Source organism: Nicotiana tabacum, chromosome 10 (genome assembly GCF_000715075.1).
Source record: "Nicotiana tabacum cultivar K326 chromosome 10, ASM71507v2, whole genome shotgun sequence".
NCBI lineage: Eukaryota > Viridiplantae > Streptophyta > Magnoliopsida > Solanales > Solanaceae > Nicotiana > Nicotiana tabacum.
Window position 1 is genome coordinate 141538794 of NC_134089.1, and position 16012 is coordinate 141554805.

General features: G+C 38.2%; 1 protein-coding gene across 1 annotated transcript; it reads left to right on the top strand.

Annotated features, from left to right (window-relative positions):
- Positions 1–10035: 10035 nt before the first annotated feature.
- LOC107807747 (uncharacterized) lies at positions 10036–14782 on the top strand. The gene is made up of 5 exons (XM_075223372.1): positions 10036–10725; positions 12443–12598; positions 12694–12819; positions 12905–13673; positions 13767–14782. The coding sequence occupies exons 1-3, from the start codon at positions 10440–10442 to the stop codon at positions 12798–12800; spliced, it is 549 nt and encodes a 182-aa protein (XP_075079473.1). The 5' UTR covers positions 10036–10439; the 3' UTR covers positions 12801–12819; positions 12905–13673; positions 13767–14782.
- Positions 14783–16012: the final 1230 nt, after the last annotated feature.

Consider the following 16012-nt stretch of genomic DNA (forward strand, 5'->3'; position numbering starts at 1 on the left):
AGGATTTTCCTTATAAGGTTTTTAATGAGGCAACCAGCAATGCATATTACTAAATATGTGTACTCTTTTTCCTTCACTAAATATTTTTTCCACGGGGTTTTTCATAGTAAGATTTTAACGAGGCACATTATCTTTTAATTAACATCCAAGGGGGAGTGTTATAAATATATTATATTATAGATATTCATTTAGTACTCCGTGTAAATAAGCTTCCTAAAGAAGTTTATCTATATGGACTTCGCCGTAAATATGTTTATCTATTTAGTGCTCTATTAAAAATAAGCCTCCTGAAAAAGTTTATCAGTTCGGTACTCGGTTATGGATAAATATTACCTCAGGTAGAAGATTATCTATACCTAGTACAATAAGCTTATCCTTTCAATACTCTGTTATGGATAAACATTACTCTCAATAGAAGATTATCCATATCTGGTATAATAGTAGCTTACACGGCAACTTGTAGTAGCAGCTTACACAGTAGCTTGCAGTAGCAGCTTACACAACATCTTCCTTTCTTCTATAAATAGAAGAGATTTCAGTTCATTATGTACATCAGTTTGAAAAGTTGAATAATATATCAATCTCTCTCTCTCTACTTCTCTTCAGTTTATTTACTTTACAGTAATTATTTTATAACAAACTTTACTTTATTAGTAGTAGTTATTTCTACCTCAAACTCTCAAAGTTGAAGGAGAAAAAACTATCCCTTAATATTACGATCTCAATAATAATATCCTTATATAACAGTCATTTTGTTATAAATATAATTATATTTAAGACAAATGTCTATATTTTAGAAAGATCTTAGGGTTTGTTACTTGGTGGCTAGACCAATTTTTCCGTATAAATCGAAGGATTGTATTTAATTATATTTCATCTCAAAATCAATAAAATTCTATCTCTCTTTCTTTGCAATATTCTTCTTTATTGTTTCATTACACATTATCAGCACGAGACTCTACCGTCTCAAGAAGCTCTTTGAGAAGACTAAGGTATAATTTTTCTCCTCTTTCAATTATAACTGATATTATAAAAAGAAAGTTTGTTGCCCTTGAAATTTCGGGCAAGAACTATATGTCATTGGTGTTGGATGCTGAAATCCATTTAGATGCAATGGGTCTTGGAGACGCCATTAAAGATAAAAATAAAGCATCTACCCAAGACTGTGCTAAGGCTTTGATTTTCTTGCACCATCGCCTTGATGAATGGTTGAAAATAGAATATCTCACGGTCAAAGATCCATTTATTTTGTGTAATGTCTTAAAAGAAAGATATGACAACTTAAAGTTGGTCACACTTTCACGAGCGCGATATGATTGGGCTCATTTAAGGCTCTAAGACTTTAAATCTGTTTCTGAATACAATTCGGTGATGTGCAGAATTACTTCTAAATTGAAACTCTGTGGAGATAGTATCATTGACTATGATGTGCTTGAAAAAGTATTCACAACGCTTCATGCCTCTAATACGATCTTGCAACAGCAGTACAGAGAGAAAGGTTTCAAGAAGTACTCTGCGTTGATTTCTCTTTTCCTTGTGGCTGAACTTGCTCATGAGAAATTATGATAATCGACTCATTAGGTCTATACCATTGCCTAAAGTGGATGGGGTGTATTCTCATTATGCTAAGGGTGGAAAAGGTCGTGTCCCTCTTCGTGGCCATGGCCGTGGCCAGGGAAGAAATTTTTCTTGAGTTAATTATCCCCCAAAGAAAAATAATCATCAAAAGTGGAAAGGAAAAAATAAGAAGCCAAAGACAAAGTGTTTAGAAACTGAATATTATCGTTGTTGTGGAAAAGGGTATTGGATAAATATTTACCATACACCAAGACATTTGGTTGAGCTTTATCAAGCGACATCATCCACTTGGATGTGGCAGAGTTCTTTGAGCATCACGATGGAAAAATACACATAAACATCATGTAATCACAGTTCTTTACATGAGTAGTAGTCATTAGTATTATTTATTTTATGAATAGTGTTAGTTCGTTCTGATTAAATATAGTTCTAGTATTCGTTTTAAACAGTGTTTCATGACTCGAACTCAAAATTAAGGATGAAAAAAAAAACTAACTCGTCCCACTATTTGTAGTGCTTCAGTTAAAAGTTAAATCTATAACTCAATACTATAGTTGGCGTGAATTGTGCGAGAATTAGTTATCTCATATTGATAATTTAAGGTTTATACTTATAAAGATGTTTAGCTACTTCACTTTTCACGTTATGTTTTGATTTAAAAGTTCAAATTATTTTATATTTATTAAAAGAAAGAAACTTTCGTACAAAAAGAATGATATATTTATGGAAGTTTTAAATTGATTAAGTCATTGAGTATTTAAGGGATCCAATTTCCTCTGTGTTTTTTTTACTATGCAAGACAATTAAGGCATTTAATATAAAGCATAATTGTATTATTTTTAGCTATAAAATTATTTGTATCTTAATCAGAGTTTGCTCGAAATTGCATTAAAAAGTCATGGTTGAATCATTGATTTAACTTTGTTCATTTTCCTTTTTCTGTGAAAATACTAATATTTATTCGTATATTTCTTTTGTATGTCAAACCATGAGAAGCAAATATGGATACCTCACAAAGCAAACTTGGATCAAAGTTTAATTGTAAAAGTATTTGTTTAATTGATTCATGTACGACACATAGAATATTCAAAGAAAAGAAATATTTCTCTCATTTAAGTATGTATAAGACAGATGTTACTACAATTTCTGGTAGTATTCATCTAATTGAAGACTCTGGAAGAGCTACTATAACTTTGCCTAAGGGAACAATACTTATCATAGATAATGCAATGTTTCCTCCAAGTCCAAGAGAAACTTGTTGAGTTTTAAAGATATCCGCCGAAATGGATATCATATTGAGACAATAGATGAGAATAACCTTGAATATCTCATCGTCACCAAAAATGCCACTTGCCAGAAAAGGGTCATTGAGAAGTTCCCATCTTTATCTTGTGGCCTGTATTGGACAAGAATTAGTGCAATTGAGGCACATTCTATCGTAAACCAAATGGTTACTGATTCCAATACTTTTGTACTTTGGCATGATCGATTGGGACATCCTGAATTAATTATGATGAGACGAATTATAGAAAAGTCAAATGGGCATCCATTAAAGAATTTAAAGATTCTTTTAAATAATAAATTTTCTTGCACTTCTTGTTATCAAGGCAAGTTAATTATTACACTATTACCAACAAAGATTAGGATTGAGTCCCCTGTAATTTTTAAACATACATAAGGGGATATTTGTGGACCTATTCACCCATCTAGTGAGTCATTTAAATATTTTATGGTCTTAATAGATGCATCTTTTAGATGGTCTCATGTGTGCCTATTGTCATTTTGCAACCAATACTTCGATTACGGGCACAATTTTTTGATAATCTAATTAAGTCTATTAGACTTGATAATGTTGTTGAGTTTTCATCCCAAGCATTTAATAATTATTACTTATCAATTGGGATAAAAGTGGAACATCCTATAACTCATGTTCACACTCAAAATAGTCCTGCAGAGCCTTTGATTAAACGTCTACAATTGATAGCAAGATCGTTACTCATGAAAACGAGGCTACCCACTTCTATTTGGGGTCATTCTATTTTGCATGCAGCAATGCTAGTTCGTCTCAGACCGACAAATCATCATAAATATTCTCCGGTGCAATTAGTTTTTGGTCATTAACCTAATATATCTCATTTAAGAATTTTTAGGTGCGCAGTATATGTGTATGTAGCCCCGCCATATCGCACCAAGATGGTCCCCAAAGAAGGTTAGGAAAATATGTTGGATTTGAATCGCCCTCTATTATTTGCTACCTCGAAACATTAACGGGAAATTTGTTCACTGCTCGATTTGTAGATTGTCAATTCGATGAGACATTTTCCCCAAAATTAGGGGGATAAAATGGTGAAATCAAACGAGAAATTTTGTGAAAAAATTCACCATTGTCTCATCTTGATCCACGTGCCTCTATTTGTTAAAAGTGGTGCAAAAGATTATTCATTTAAAGAGAATAACAAATCAAATGCCAGGTGCATTTACGGATCCGAAAAGGATAACAAAATCACATATCCCTGTAGAGAATGTTCCAATCCGTATTGATGTCCTTGTTGGACAATCTTCTAGTGTCCTAGCTAATGAGTCAAAAACACGCCTAAAGCGTGGTAGACCATTGGATTCTAAGGATCGAAATCCTAGAAAAAGAAAAATAAATTATCAAGATGACACTACGAAAGAGTCTCATGAAGAAATCCACGATTTAACCAATCCTAAGATTCATGAGCAAATCACTGAGCCTGAGACTCAAGAAAATAAGGAACTATCAACAAACACAATCGATATTGAGCGAATTTGAATCGATTGGATATAGTGATGGATTACGTATTTGTTATAATGTTGCATCGAGCATTATGCAAGAGAGTGTGGATCTTGAACCTTAATCTGTTGGAGAATGTCGACAAAGACGTGATTGGCCAAAATGGGAGTTGGATTTACTTGCAAAACGTGAAGTTTTTGGGCATGAAGTCCAAACACCTAATGGTGTTAAGCATGTCGGCTATAAATGAGTCTTTGTACATAAGAGAAATGAGAAAAATGGAGTACAAAGATATAAGGCACACCTTGTTGCACAAAAATTTTCACAAAGGCCTGGTGTCGATTATGAAGAGACATATTCACCTGTTAGGGATACAATAACATTTCGTTATCTCACTAGTTTTGTTGTACATAAAAAGCTTGACATGCATTTAATGGATGTGGTTACAACCTACCTTTATTGCTCACTTGATAATGAGATATACATGAAAATTTCTGAGGGAGTTAAAATGCCTGACGCACATAATTTAAAGTCCCGAGAAATATTTTCAATCAAATTGCAAAGATCTTTGTATGGTTTAAAGCAATCAGAACGAAAGTAGTATAACCATCTTAGTAAGTATTTATTAAAAGAAGGTTATATAAATTATGTCATTTGTCCATGTATTTTTATAAAGAAAATAACATAAAAATTTGTTATACTTGCTGTATATATCAATGATGTGAACCTTATTGGAACTCCTCTAGAACTCCAAATGGAAATTGATTATTGAAAGAAGGAATTTGAGATGAAAGATCTCGAAAAGACAAAATTATATCTCGGTTTGCAAATTGAACATTTGGCAAACGATATTTTGTTCATTAATCTGCCTACACAGAAAATGTATTGAAACGGTTTTACATGGATGGAGCACATCCATTAAGTACTCCGATGGTTGTTCGATTACTTGATGCGAATAAGAATCTGTTCCGACCTCAAGAAAAGAATGAAGATCTACTTGGTCCTGAAGTACCATATCTTAGTGCAATTGGTGCACTAATGTATCTTGCTAATACAACAAGGCCTGACATAACTTTTTCAGTTAATGTCTTAGCAAGATATAGCTCTGCTCCTACAAGGAGACATTGAAATGGAATCAAACACATATTGCGGTATCTAATATGTTCTTATTTTATGGCAATAATTACAGTCCCGATCTTGTTGGTTATGCAGATGTTGAGTATTTATCTGACTCATACAATACTCGATCTCAAACAAGTTATGTGTTTGCATGTGGAGGCACTTCCATAACTTGGCAATTGACTAAGCAATCAATCATGGCTACTTCATCTAATCATGCTGAGATAATTGCTATTCATGAAGCAAGTCGAGAAAGTGCGTGGTTGAGATCTATAATACATCTTATTCGAGACAAATGTGATTTTAAGTGTGGCAAACTGCCCATGATTTTGTATGAAGACAACGCAACATGCATAGCCAATTGAAGAGAGGACTCATAAAAGGAGATAGGACAAAACACATTTCACCAAAATTATTTTTCACACATGATCTTCAAAAGAATGGTGATATTAATGTGCAGCAGATTCTTTCAAGTGATAATATGGCGATTTGTTCACCAAATCTCTACCGATGTCAACCTTCAAGAAGCTAGCGTACAAGATTGGGATGCGAAGGCTCAAAGATGTGAATTGATGCCCTCGTTAGGGGGAGTGAGTATGCGATGTACTCTTTTTCCCTTACAAGGTTTTATCCCACTGAGTTTTCCTTGCTAGGTTTTTAACGAGGTAACCGAAAGGTGTATTTCCAAACATGTGAACTCTTTTTCCTTCTCTAGAATTTTTTTCGCTGGATTTTATTTTAGTTAAGGTTGTAACGAGGCACATTATCTGTTGAATAGACATTCAAGGGGGAGTGTTATAAATAGAATTATATTTAAGGTGAATGTCTATATTTTAGAGAGATCTTAGGGCTTGTTACTGGTTGTATTCCATTGTAATTCATCTCAAAATCAATAGAATTCTCTCTCTTTCTTTACAATATTCTTCTTTATTGTTTCATTATACATTTATTATAAAAGTTAAGTTTTTTTCACAATCGATTTTTATATTATATTATAATACGTGTCCTCTATAATAACACTTCACTATAGCATCCAAAAAATATTAAAACAAATAAGACTGTTACGGAGAGATTTGATCGTACTATATGACAGGAAACCCTTTATAATGATGCATTGGAAGTATATATTAGAAAATTTTCCGATTGTAATGAAAATCACGACGTACCACAGAGTGCCACTAGATGCACAGCTTTTATAGTGATGCACGTTAATTTATGTAAATAATTATCATGATTTTTTGCACTAATAAAACAATCACGATTGAACTTGAACTTCTTAGGGATGATACATTTAGAACCTTTTCCCACAAAAAACAAGTCATCTAATAACACATGAATATATATTTATCTATATCATAAAAAAATTAAGATTCCCCTTTCTTAATTCATAGTTAACTTTCTTTTTTTAAAACCTTTTTAGGGTGGAATAAACTCGTAAAAAGAGAAAAACGAAAAAATAAAAAAGTAATATTTAATAGAATGAAACCTTATACCTAAATAAGGACAAATGTAAAATTTGTAATTACTAGAGTTTGTAATTTGAATCCAAAGTTGAACTTATAATTTGCTTGTCAAAGGAGGGAAGATGGAGTTGAATCTGGAAACATCAATCTTTAATCAACTTCTGCAAAATTATATTCCAATAAGGTTATATCCCCGAGGAGGTAAACACCACTTACGTCTGCTTGATTTCAAAAGTCAAGAGCCCCTCCTCTATGGCTCAATTTAGATCCATTAGTTTATGCAACACCGTACAAAATCATAACCAAAATAATCATTAATCGTATCAAACATTTTCTTCAACAATTAATCAGCCATACTCAATCTGCTTTCCAAAGAAATAAAAGGCTAATAGATAATGTCATTATTGTGCAAGAATTACACACTCATTTTCGACACTCAAAATCAAAGAGCTCCAACATGCTTCTAAAAATGAAAATAGAAAAAGCTTTTGATAGAATGAAATGGAGCTTCATAAGAAGATCTTTAACATTCTTTAATTTCCCTCCTCAATTAATATCTCTCATATGTCACGTGTGTCAACAACTTCCACTTCTATACTTTTCAATGGCTCACCAACTAATTTCTTCACCCCCTCACGTGGTATTAGGCAAGGTGATCCACTCTTCCCTTATCTCTTTATTTTATGTATAAAAATATTGTCTAGACAAATAGATATAGTTGTTGACTACACAATTTGGAAGCCTATTTCATTAAATACTAATGGACCCCATATTTTCCACCTATTTTTTGCCGACGATATTATCTTGGCATCCACAATAACCACAACTAGTTGTCATAAAATTATAGACATTCTCAACCATTTTACTGAACATTCAGAGCAAAAAATAAACTTTGAAAAATCAAAAAAAATCTTCTCTAAATATTGCCATGTAGCTGACAAAATTTTTATCTTGTCATGTTTTAACATGCTGGAAGGGCCTTCATTTGGAAAATATCTGAGGTTCCCTCTTTTTACCTCTCGACCAATAAAAATGGACTACCAATTCATATTAGATAATTTCAAAAATAGGATAGCGGGTTAGAAAATAAACCATCTTTCAATGGTTGGTCGTACTACATTAGTCAAAGTCACTCTCAATACCATTTCCAATCATGTAATGCAAGTTATATCCCTACCTACTAATATCAGTAATAGACTAGAAAGCTACCAATTTTTTTTTTGGGGCTCTACCTCACAAAAAAGGAAGCTACACCTCTTAAATTGGAAAACAGTTACTTCCTCTGAGGAAAATGGAGGATTGGGTATACAAAAACTAAGACAAAAAAATGAAGCATTACTAGCAAGTATGGCTTGAGGTTATTTCATCAACCTTCCACACGTTGGGCCTCTTTATTAATCTCTAAATACCTTACTAACACTAGACCAATAAGCACCGGGAGCATGACTGGCAAATATGCCAAATAGGACTAAAATGGCAAGTTACACGGGGTACTCATGTTAAAATTTGGATGGATAATTGAATTGCTCTGAACAAGACCATTCGTAGCCTCATCCATGGCCCGTTAAATAATAAAGAACACACTCTTAGAGTAGCCAATGTACTCCAACTTAACACTGGCCCAAGACAACTAATATCCTTCCAATTATCAGAACAGATAATTCATCAAATTAATAACACTTACATTATTAATTATGACACTACTCAAGACCATATAATATGGGAATTAACACAAATGGATCAATTTACTGTCAACTCCTGTTATACAGAACTCACTAAACCTCCTAACGGTACTAATAATCATGGGTGGATTTGGCAATTACAAGTGACTCCAAAAATAAAACACTTCCTATGGCTCACAAGTCATAATTGACTTCCTACCAAAGATTATCTACATAAATTAAGAATTACTCAATCCAATATGTGCCCGCATTATCCCATGGAAAAAGAGACTATTGTGCACATCTTATTAAAATGTGTCCATGCAACACATTGCTGGCAAAAACTTAAACTACAATCTCTTATATGATCAATCACCACACACGACACTCCTTACCATAACTGGCTTAGATACCTCATTCATCGAAAGGGTAAGTTCCACATACTCAACATTCCTCTAAAACACCTCATTCCTTTTGCACTATGGCATTTGCGGAATACTCGAAACAAAAACTGCTTTGAATACAGTGGGACTCTCCCATCACCAATTCACAAGCAGGCTTTAGGGGCTCTTTCAAAACCACAAAGGTGATTGGATTACGGGCTATGCGGGAAGCTATCAAGCAAATAATGTCATAGATATAGAATTAATGGCATTACTATGAGGTTTACAATTAGCAGTCCATCACAACCTAATTCCTTTGGAAATCCAGATGGATGCCCAACAGAGAATATCCATGCTCAATAAACACACTGTCCAATACTCATCCTTGTTAAATGATTGCAGGTTCCTGATCCGCCAACTGCCTAATCCACCAGTCATCCATATTTATATGGAGCAAAATATGGTAACAGATAGACTGACACTTTTTGGACTATAAGTGTCGGACAGTAACATCACCTTTTTGGTAGACCCTCCACCATTCATCAGCAACCTCCTCACGCAAGACCAACGGGGCCATGCAACACAAAGAAAGAAACATATAGCACATGAGGCCTCATATGATCAATCACCCACTTTTTGTAATCTGTGGGACATGTCATCTACGAGCAGTCCCAAACAGACCCTCCTCATACCCCGCCCCCACTAGTAGTACTAGTATCAATAGTTATAGTGCAGCTAAGCACAATAGTGCAAGTAGTTTTAACTCGGTAACTTTTTGTAATACTGCCCGTGAACAGCAGCTCCCTGTGACACCTTTTTCCCTATTTTATACGGCAGTGTATAGAATTTAAGCTACTTTTCCACTTCAAAATGATTGGATTAGAGGAATAAACATTTACTCACATTTGTATATAAAATAAGAAAGATATTGATAAAAGACTATATATAGGATGAAGAGATAATATTTGGCATTTATTTTGGACCTCAAACTTTAATTTTCTTGAGAAAGTGTACTACTGCTAGTAAGTACGGAGTACTACAATTACTAAAACTCAACCTTAACACATTCGAAAACTACCCACGACTAAACCTTGTAAAACCACCCACTATCCTCCATGTCAACTCAACCACCAAAACCGACCCATAATTCTCAACTCAAACCCATTTCCCCGCGCTTTCCACTTTCCGCCGCCAACCGCCGCGTCGCCATTGCCGTCGACCTGAGCGACGAGAGTGCTTACGCCGTAAAATGGGCCGTTCAGAACTACCTCCGCCCAGGAGACGCCGTCATTCTCCTCCACGTCCGACCAACTTCCGTCCTCTAAGGTGCAGACTGGGGCTTCTCCCCAACTAACCAGCAACTAAAAATCGAACAAGATTACGATAATTTAACCAACACGAAAGCTACCCAATTGGCCTTACCTCTAGTGGAAGCGAACGTGCCGTACAATACAAAATCCATATAGTGAAAGACCGTGATATGAAAGAAAGGCTTTGTTTGGAAGTGGAGAAGCTAGGATTGAGTGCTATGATTATGGGAGGCAGAGGATTTGGGGCGACGAGTAGTGGATTTATTAGTAAAGGGAAACTTGGGAGTGTTAGCGATTATTGCGTTCACCATTGTATTTGTCCAGTGGTTGTAGTTAGGTACCCGCAAGAAGATGGCGACGGAGGAGTGGAGAAGAAGGCAGTGGTTGAGGCTGAGAGGCCACCTGTGCCGGAGGAGGAGCTACAATATCATGATGCTGATGATGAGTTAACTAAAGGTACAATCTTTAATCCATTTTATAATTAATTCTTTAAAAATATTTGCACACAACAGGCTAATTAAATGGTAATTTTTGGTAATTTTAGATAATAGCATTGATATGTATATTAAATAAATGGTAATTAATCCAAGCAAAATTATGCTAATACAGACAGTGTATATTGTTTGACCAAAAAGGTTAAAACTCTTTTGTCAAACTAATTATTGATAATAAAGAAGGTAAATCTTAGCCAAACATAATTAATTTCAGATCCAAGCATATTAAGTGTGAAATAACCAAGAGTAGAAATGTATAAAATTTATTAATATGATAATTGTACACCAAATATGAGAGATGAGCTTACATCTAGAGCGAGATGTATCATAAATGAGGGAGCAAAGAAAGGGAAGAGAAGTAATTGTTGATAAACGAGAGATTCATCTTGTTTCCTCTGCTGTGGTTGCTCTCCATTTTCAGAATCCTCCCCCTTTCTCTAAGCTCTCTCTGCCCATATATATAGTTCCTTTCCCTTTTTATCCAACGGTCTTTGACCGGCGTGCTTTCTTACGACTGTACCTTTCGTCGTTGCTCGAACACAATGCTTAGCCGAGGTGCTCTTTGCTATATCGTCCCATGGGCATGATTACAGCTTGGTCGACCTCTTATCATTCTTCTTGGGGACGACCACTACGGTCAGATTTTGACCCATGCAGTTAGTCCCTCCGTCCGTCGAGGTCGCCTCTTAGCGGGCTCAATGGCCGGGCTCTGTCGATTCGAGAGTTAGGAGAAATTTGAATGTTTGCGCCTTGAGTAAGGCCTTTAGGTCGAGGTGATGGCGTGACGCTTCAATGATACCATTGAACCGTTACGTTTGTTCGGAATTGAACCGTTGTATCGATTCGATGCATCATGAATAGCCACTGCCATTAAGGCGCACGTTTCCCAGGAATCATATCGTTTCTTGTGCCCTATCAGTTTTGATTGGCGGCTCTTGGGTTTCCCGGTTATGACATTTATGTTCCTAAAAATATGGAGAAAATACCATTCTATTGCCACACTTTTCAACTTATCAAAGGAGTTTTGCAAGTCTTTACCTTCTTTAATACTTCAAATTTCTGAGTTCATTTTCCTGTCAGTCAGAAATTGACGCCACCATCTTCTTTCTCTCCCTTTTCTTACTCATTTACTCCGATTAATTGAGACAAATGGCTAGTACTTCTTCCCACATACTGACAGACCCGGCGAAGCTCCGGTGCCCGAAAATGACGCACCTGTTCTCGGAGAAGGAGCGGAGGCGGCAAATAATGAGGGGGTTCCAACATCGGCTGAAATACTGCCCCGTCCCGGGAAATTATGGAATGATTTTAACAACCTCACCGGAGAAAAGCCGGAACCTGCGTCATCTACCATGGATGAAGCGGCGATTGCGGCGCTCAAGACCAAGTGGGGAATTTCGAATCATATTGAAATGATACCGCGACGGGAATAAACATTGTGCATCTACATCGCCCAAAGTACTGCGCATTCTGCGCGTACCCTTTTGTTATTGGGTATACGCTTCAGCTCCCCTCCCTAGTGGTAGACTTCTGCCGCTACTACGAGGTGTGCCCGACTCAGCTTTCACCGTATATGTATACAAACTCTTCCTCTTGCTGCTCAAGTACGCAGAACTCGCTGGTCGAGAGGTCACTTTGGGGCATATGCTTAATCTTTTTGTTCCCCAACTTATTCGAAGGCTCGATGATCCATATGCGTTACCGAGGAACAAAAAGTTTGGTGGTGAAGATGGACGACAAGGCTAATTGTCGTTTCTGGGAGAGTTATTTCTTCGTAAGGACCGAGCACCTTGTGGCGAACCCAGCAGGGCTTCACGAGGCGTGGAACTTCGCCCGTAAGTTTTTTTTGTTTGATTTACGACTTCCCTCGAGGCGGTGGCCGACCGTTCCTCTTTAGGTGGCATTGCTAATTCGTTTTCTGCGTTCACAGCTGAGAGATTGCCTCCCCCACCCGTTGATGACATCCGCGAATGGGTTAATGCTATTCTTTTCTATATGGCGGGGGTACGTGAGTGGGCATCCTTCTATGAGAGATAAGGGCATAAGCCTCTCACCGGTAAGTCGACCTGTTGAAATTTCCTTATTTTTTGTCTTGTAATTTGATCTCGTTGCTTACATGATATTTTTTCTCCTTTAATCAGGGAGAGTGCGAACGACGAGGGCTCCTCCACTTGCGTTCCGTCAACCGGTGCCTTCTACCCGTCCCGCACCGAGGTCCGCTGCTCGACCTACATCAAGAGCTGCTCAATTTACTCCTACAACCGGGGTCGTGTGTATGGGAATTATTCCTCACGCTGAGACTCCAACTCCTACTGCCCACTCAACGGGTGAATCTTCTCGTGCTGATGACGGAGAGGGTTCGTCAAAGAAGCAGCGAGTGGAGTGTGCAATGGCTCCTTCAGCTGCAGTGCCTTCGAGGGCGACCTTCCTTTGACAGTGTCTGAAATTGGCAGTGATGCTAACCTGGCCGCATAGGCAAACCAGGTGGACGAGGCCAACCCAACAACAGAGGCTTCGGCTGTTGTGATTGATCAACAGGCTACTGTGACGGGAAGTCGGGGTCCCGAGGCCGCTATTGCCGCTTTGGGCAAGCCTTCGTCTTCCGAACTGAATCGAGCTTCTTCTTCGGCCACAAAGAGGGGAAAGGGTGTCGTGGTCGACGACTACGAGTCTGACTTCGACCTCGATCTTGATGATGTCAGGATATTTGAGGAGGGCTTTACCCGTACTGTGGTGAGAGCATGAGGTCCCTCTCGTATATTTGAGATTCCGTCGGAGCTTAACCTTCTGCGGGACACGGAAGGCTTGGTACCGTAGTTTGACCTTTTATGCTCTGCCGCTGATTGTGAGGCTCTCCGGGACGTTAGTGACGTTGAATTGATGCATGAAGTGGCCGCAATGGGCCTGAGGGTAAGTTTCTCCTCTTTGTTTCTTTTTTGTGTTCCTTCTGTTTTTGGCGGCCTTGGCCTTTACCGACTCTTTTCTCTTTTTTTTGGCTTTCAGTCTTATATGTTGGAGAATGAAAGTGCTCGCAAGGCCAACACTCGGGCCAAGATTTTTCTGATGATGTTGGAAAAGTATCGACGCTACCGTAACAAGTGTCGTGAGATGTATTAAGCGGCTCAAGGCAAGCGTCGGTAATCAATCTCTCAAGGAGGAGCTGGAAAAAAAAGGATCAGGAGATGATGCAGTCCATTCACAAGAATAGTGAGCTCGAGGAGCTACTTCGTGTAAAGGATGAGGAACTCGAGTTGGGAAAGGGGGTCATCGCAGAGTGTGAGCATCTTCAGGCGAATGTGCTATGGTTGCAGTCTGAGCTTGGTCAAAATGCCATCAGGGTGGAGGGTTTGAGTGCGGAGTGGATGAGAAATTAGCCGAGCTAGAGAGAAAAGTGTCCGATTTAGAGAGGGCCGAGAGTGTTCGGGCATCGGCTTCAGCAAGGGCGGCGACGTTGGGGGACACTGTCTGCGTCCTTCAATCCGAGCAGGAATCGGAGAGGGCAATGGCCACGCTAAGGGAGGTAAGGCTCGAAGAGCGTATTGGCAAAATTGACCAGGAAGCTTCAAACTTGGGAGATCGGGTCGTTGTACTTGAGGCCGAAAAGGCATAATTATTGGCCCAAGTTGAATCTACCTCTGATGCGGTTCCTCTCCACTTGCATGAGATCTGGGTTCATATCGAAGCCCAACAGGACATATACAGGAGTTTGTGGGAGGCGGGCAATATTTCTAAGGTTACTTATGAAGGAGCCCGGACGAAGGTACGAGAGGCTCGTGTCAACTGCAGCTACGATCCTGCGACACCGAAGGCCGGCGAGGATGCGGATGCTGAGGAGGAATTTCCTGGAGATAATGATATGGAGGATGATAGTGATGATGCCGAGTGAAAAGTTGTTGCCTTAGTTTATGTTTTTTTTGTTTTGCCTTGTTCTTCTTTTTTTGTACTGGGTCGGTTCTGGCCATGTATAAGGTACGGCTGTTGCGCAAGTGTATAAATAAAAGGGTTGTTTCGTCATTGTACGTCCTTTGTATTTCTCTCCTTTCCCCTTGCTTTACATTTTTTGCTTTGGCGTAGACCTTTGGATTTGCATATTTGGGCGAGATTGACTTTTGATTAGTCGCTTTAGGCAGAATCATCATTGAATCAAACGAGGTTGAATTCGAGTTCGTCGTTTTGGATGAAGTCAGTTTCGACTTGAATCATTCGAGGAACTCAATTATTGATTTAGGCGAAATCGACCTTTTCATATGTATTCGAGCGAGGTCGAACCTAGGACTTGGAGCGAAATCAATTTCTAACTTATTTGGACAAGTTTGAGAAACAAAAAACAAAAAGTTTTTGTTTGACGACGACCGATGGCCGCAAAGACGTTATTACGAGTAAGATCGTAATGTTAATCCGTATAATTCGAGCTACATCGAGTTTTTCTTTTGGCGATAGCCCTTGGCCGTATGGGTGTTATTTCGAGTTAAGGTTGAAATATTAACTCGTTGTGATTCGAGCAAGGTCGAATTCTTCTTTTGGCGATGGCCCTTGGCCGTAGGGGTATTATTTCGAGTTAAGGTCGAAATATTAACCCGTTGTGATTCGAGCGAGGTCGAATTCTTCTTTTAGCGATTGCCCTTGGCTGTAGGGGTGTTATTTCAAGTTAAGGTCGAAATATTAAACCGTTATGATTCGAGCAAAGTCGAATTCTTCTTTTGGCGATGGCCCTTGGCCTTAGGGGTGTTATTTCGAGTTAAGGTTGAAATATTAACCCGTTATTTCATTGTCAGATTTTGGAGAATCACAGGCTACCATATTGTCTGTGTATACGTCGGAGTGGATCCTAGTGCACTCGGTTTTGTTTTTTCTGGAGAATTTTGGGCGTTCCCTGGAGGAGTCCCAGTTTTGCTTAACTTCTGCGTTTCCTGGGTCCCAGTTTGCTTAATTTTGCTTGCATTGGAGAATACGATGCATTTCCTAGGTAAGTCCCAGTTTGTTTAATTTTACCCGCATTGGAGAATATGACAACGGGGATTATAAAATGTTGTTGTTTCACTCACTGGGGAGTGCTGTACATGTTCGTTTCATACATTTATTGGAGAAGTTTCCATGTATCTAGTCCCTTCATTTCCCGATCTGAGGAAGTGGTCAACAGGCGGGGTGATGAATCATATTTGGACTTTGAGACATCCCTTTCGTCACCCCATTAGAATCTTCCCCGAGAACCCGATTGGGACGAAACTCGGGTGAGGGAAATAGAGTAC

Coding starts and splice junctions, on each gene's coding strand:
- LOC107807747 (XM_075223372.1), top strand. CDS start 10,440: ATGAAAGAAAGGCTTTGTTTGGAAGTGGAGAAGCTAGGATTGAGTGCT. Junction 10,726..12,442: donor TGATGATGAGTTAACTAAAG/GTACAATCTTTA, acceptor ACTTATTCGAAG/GCTCGATGATCCATATGCGT. Junction 12,599..12,693: donor CGAGGCGTGGAACTTCGCCC/GTAAGTTTTTTT, acceptor CTGCGTTCACAG/CTGAGAGATTGCCTCCCCCA.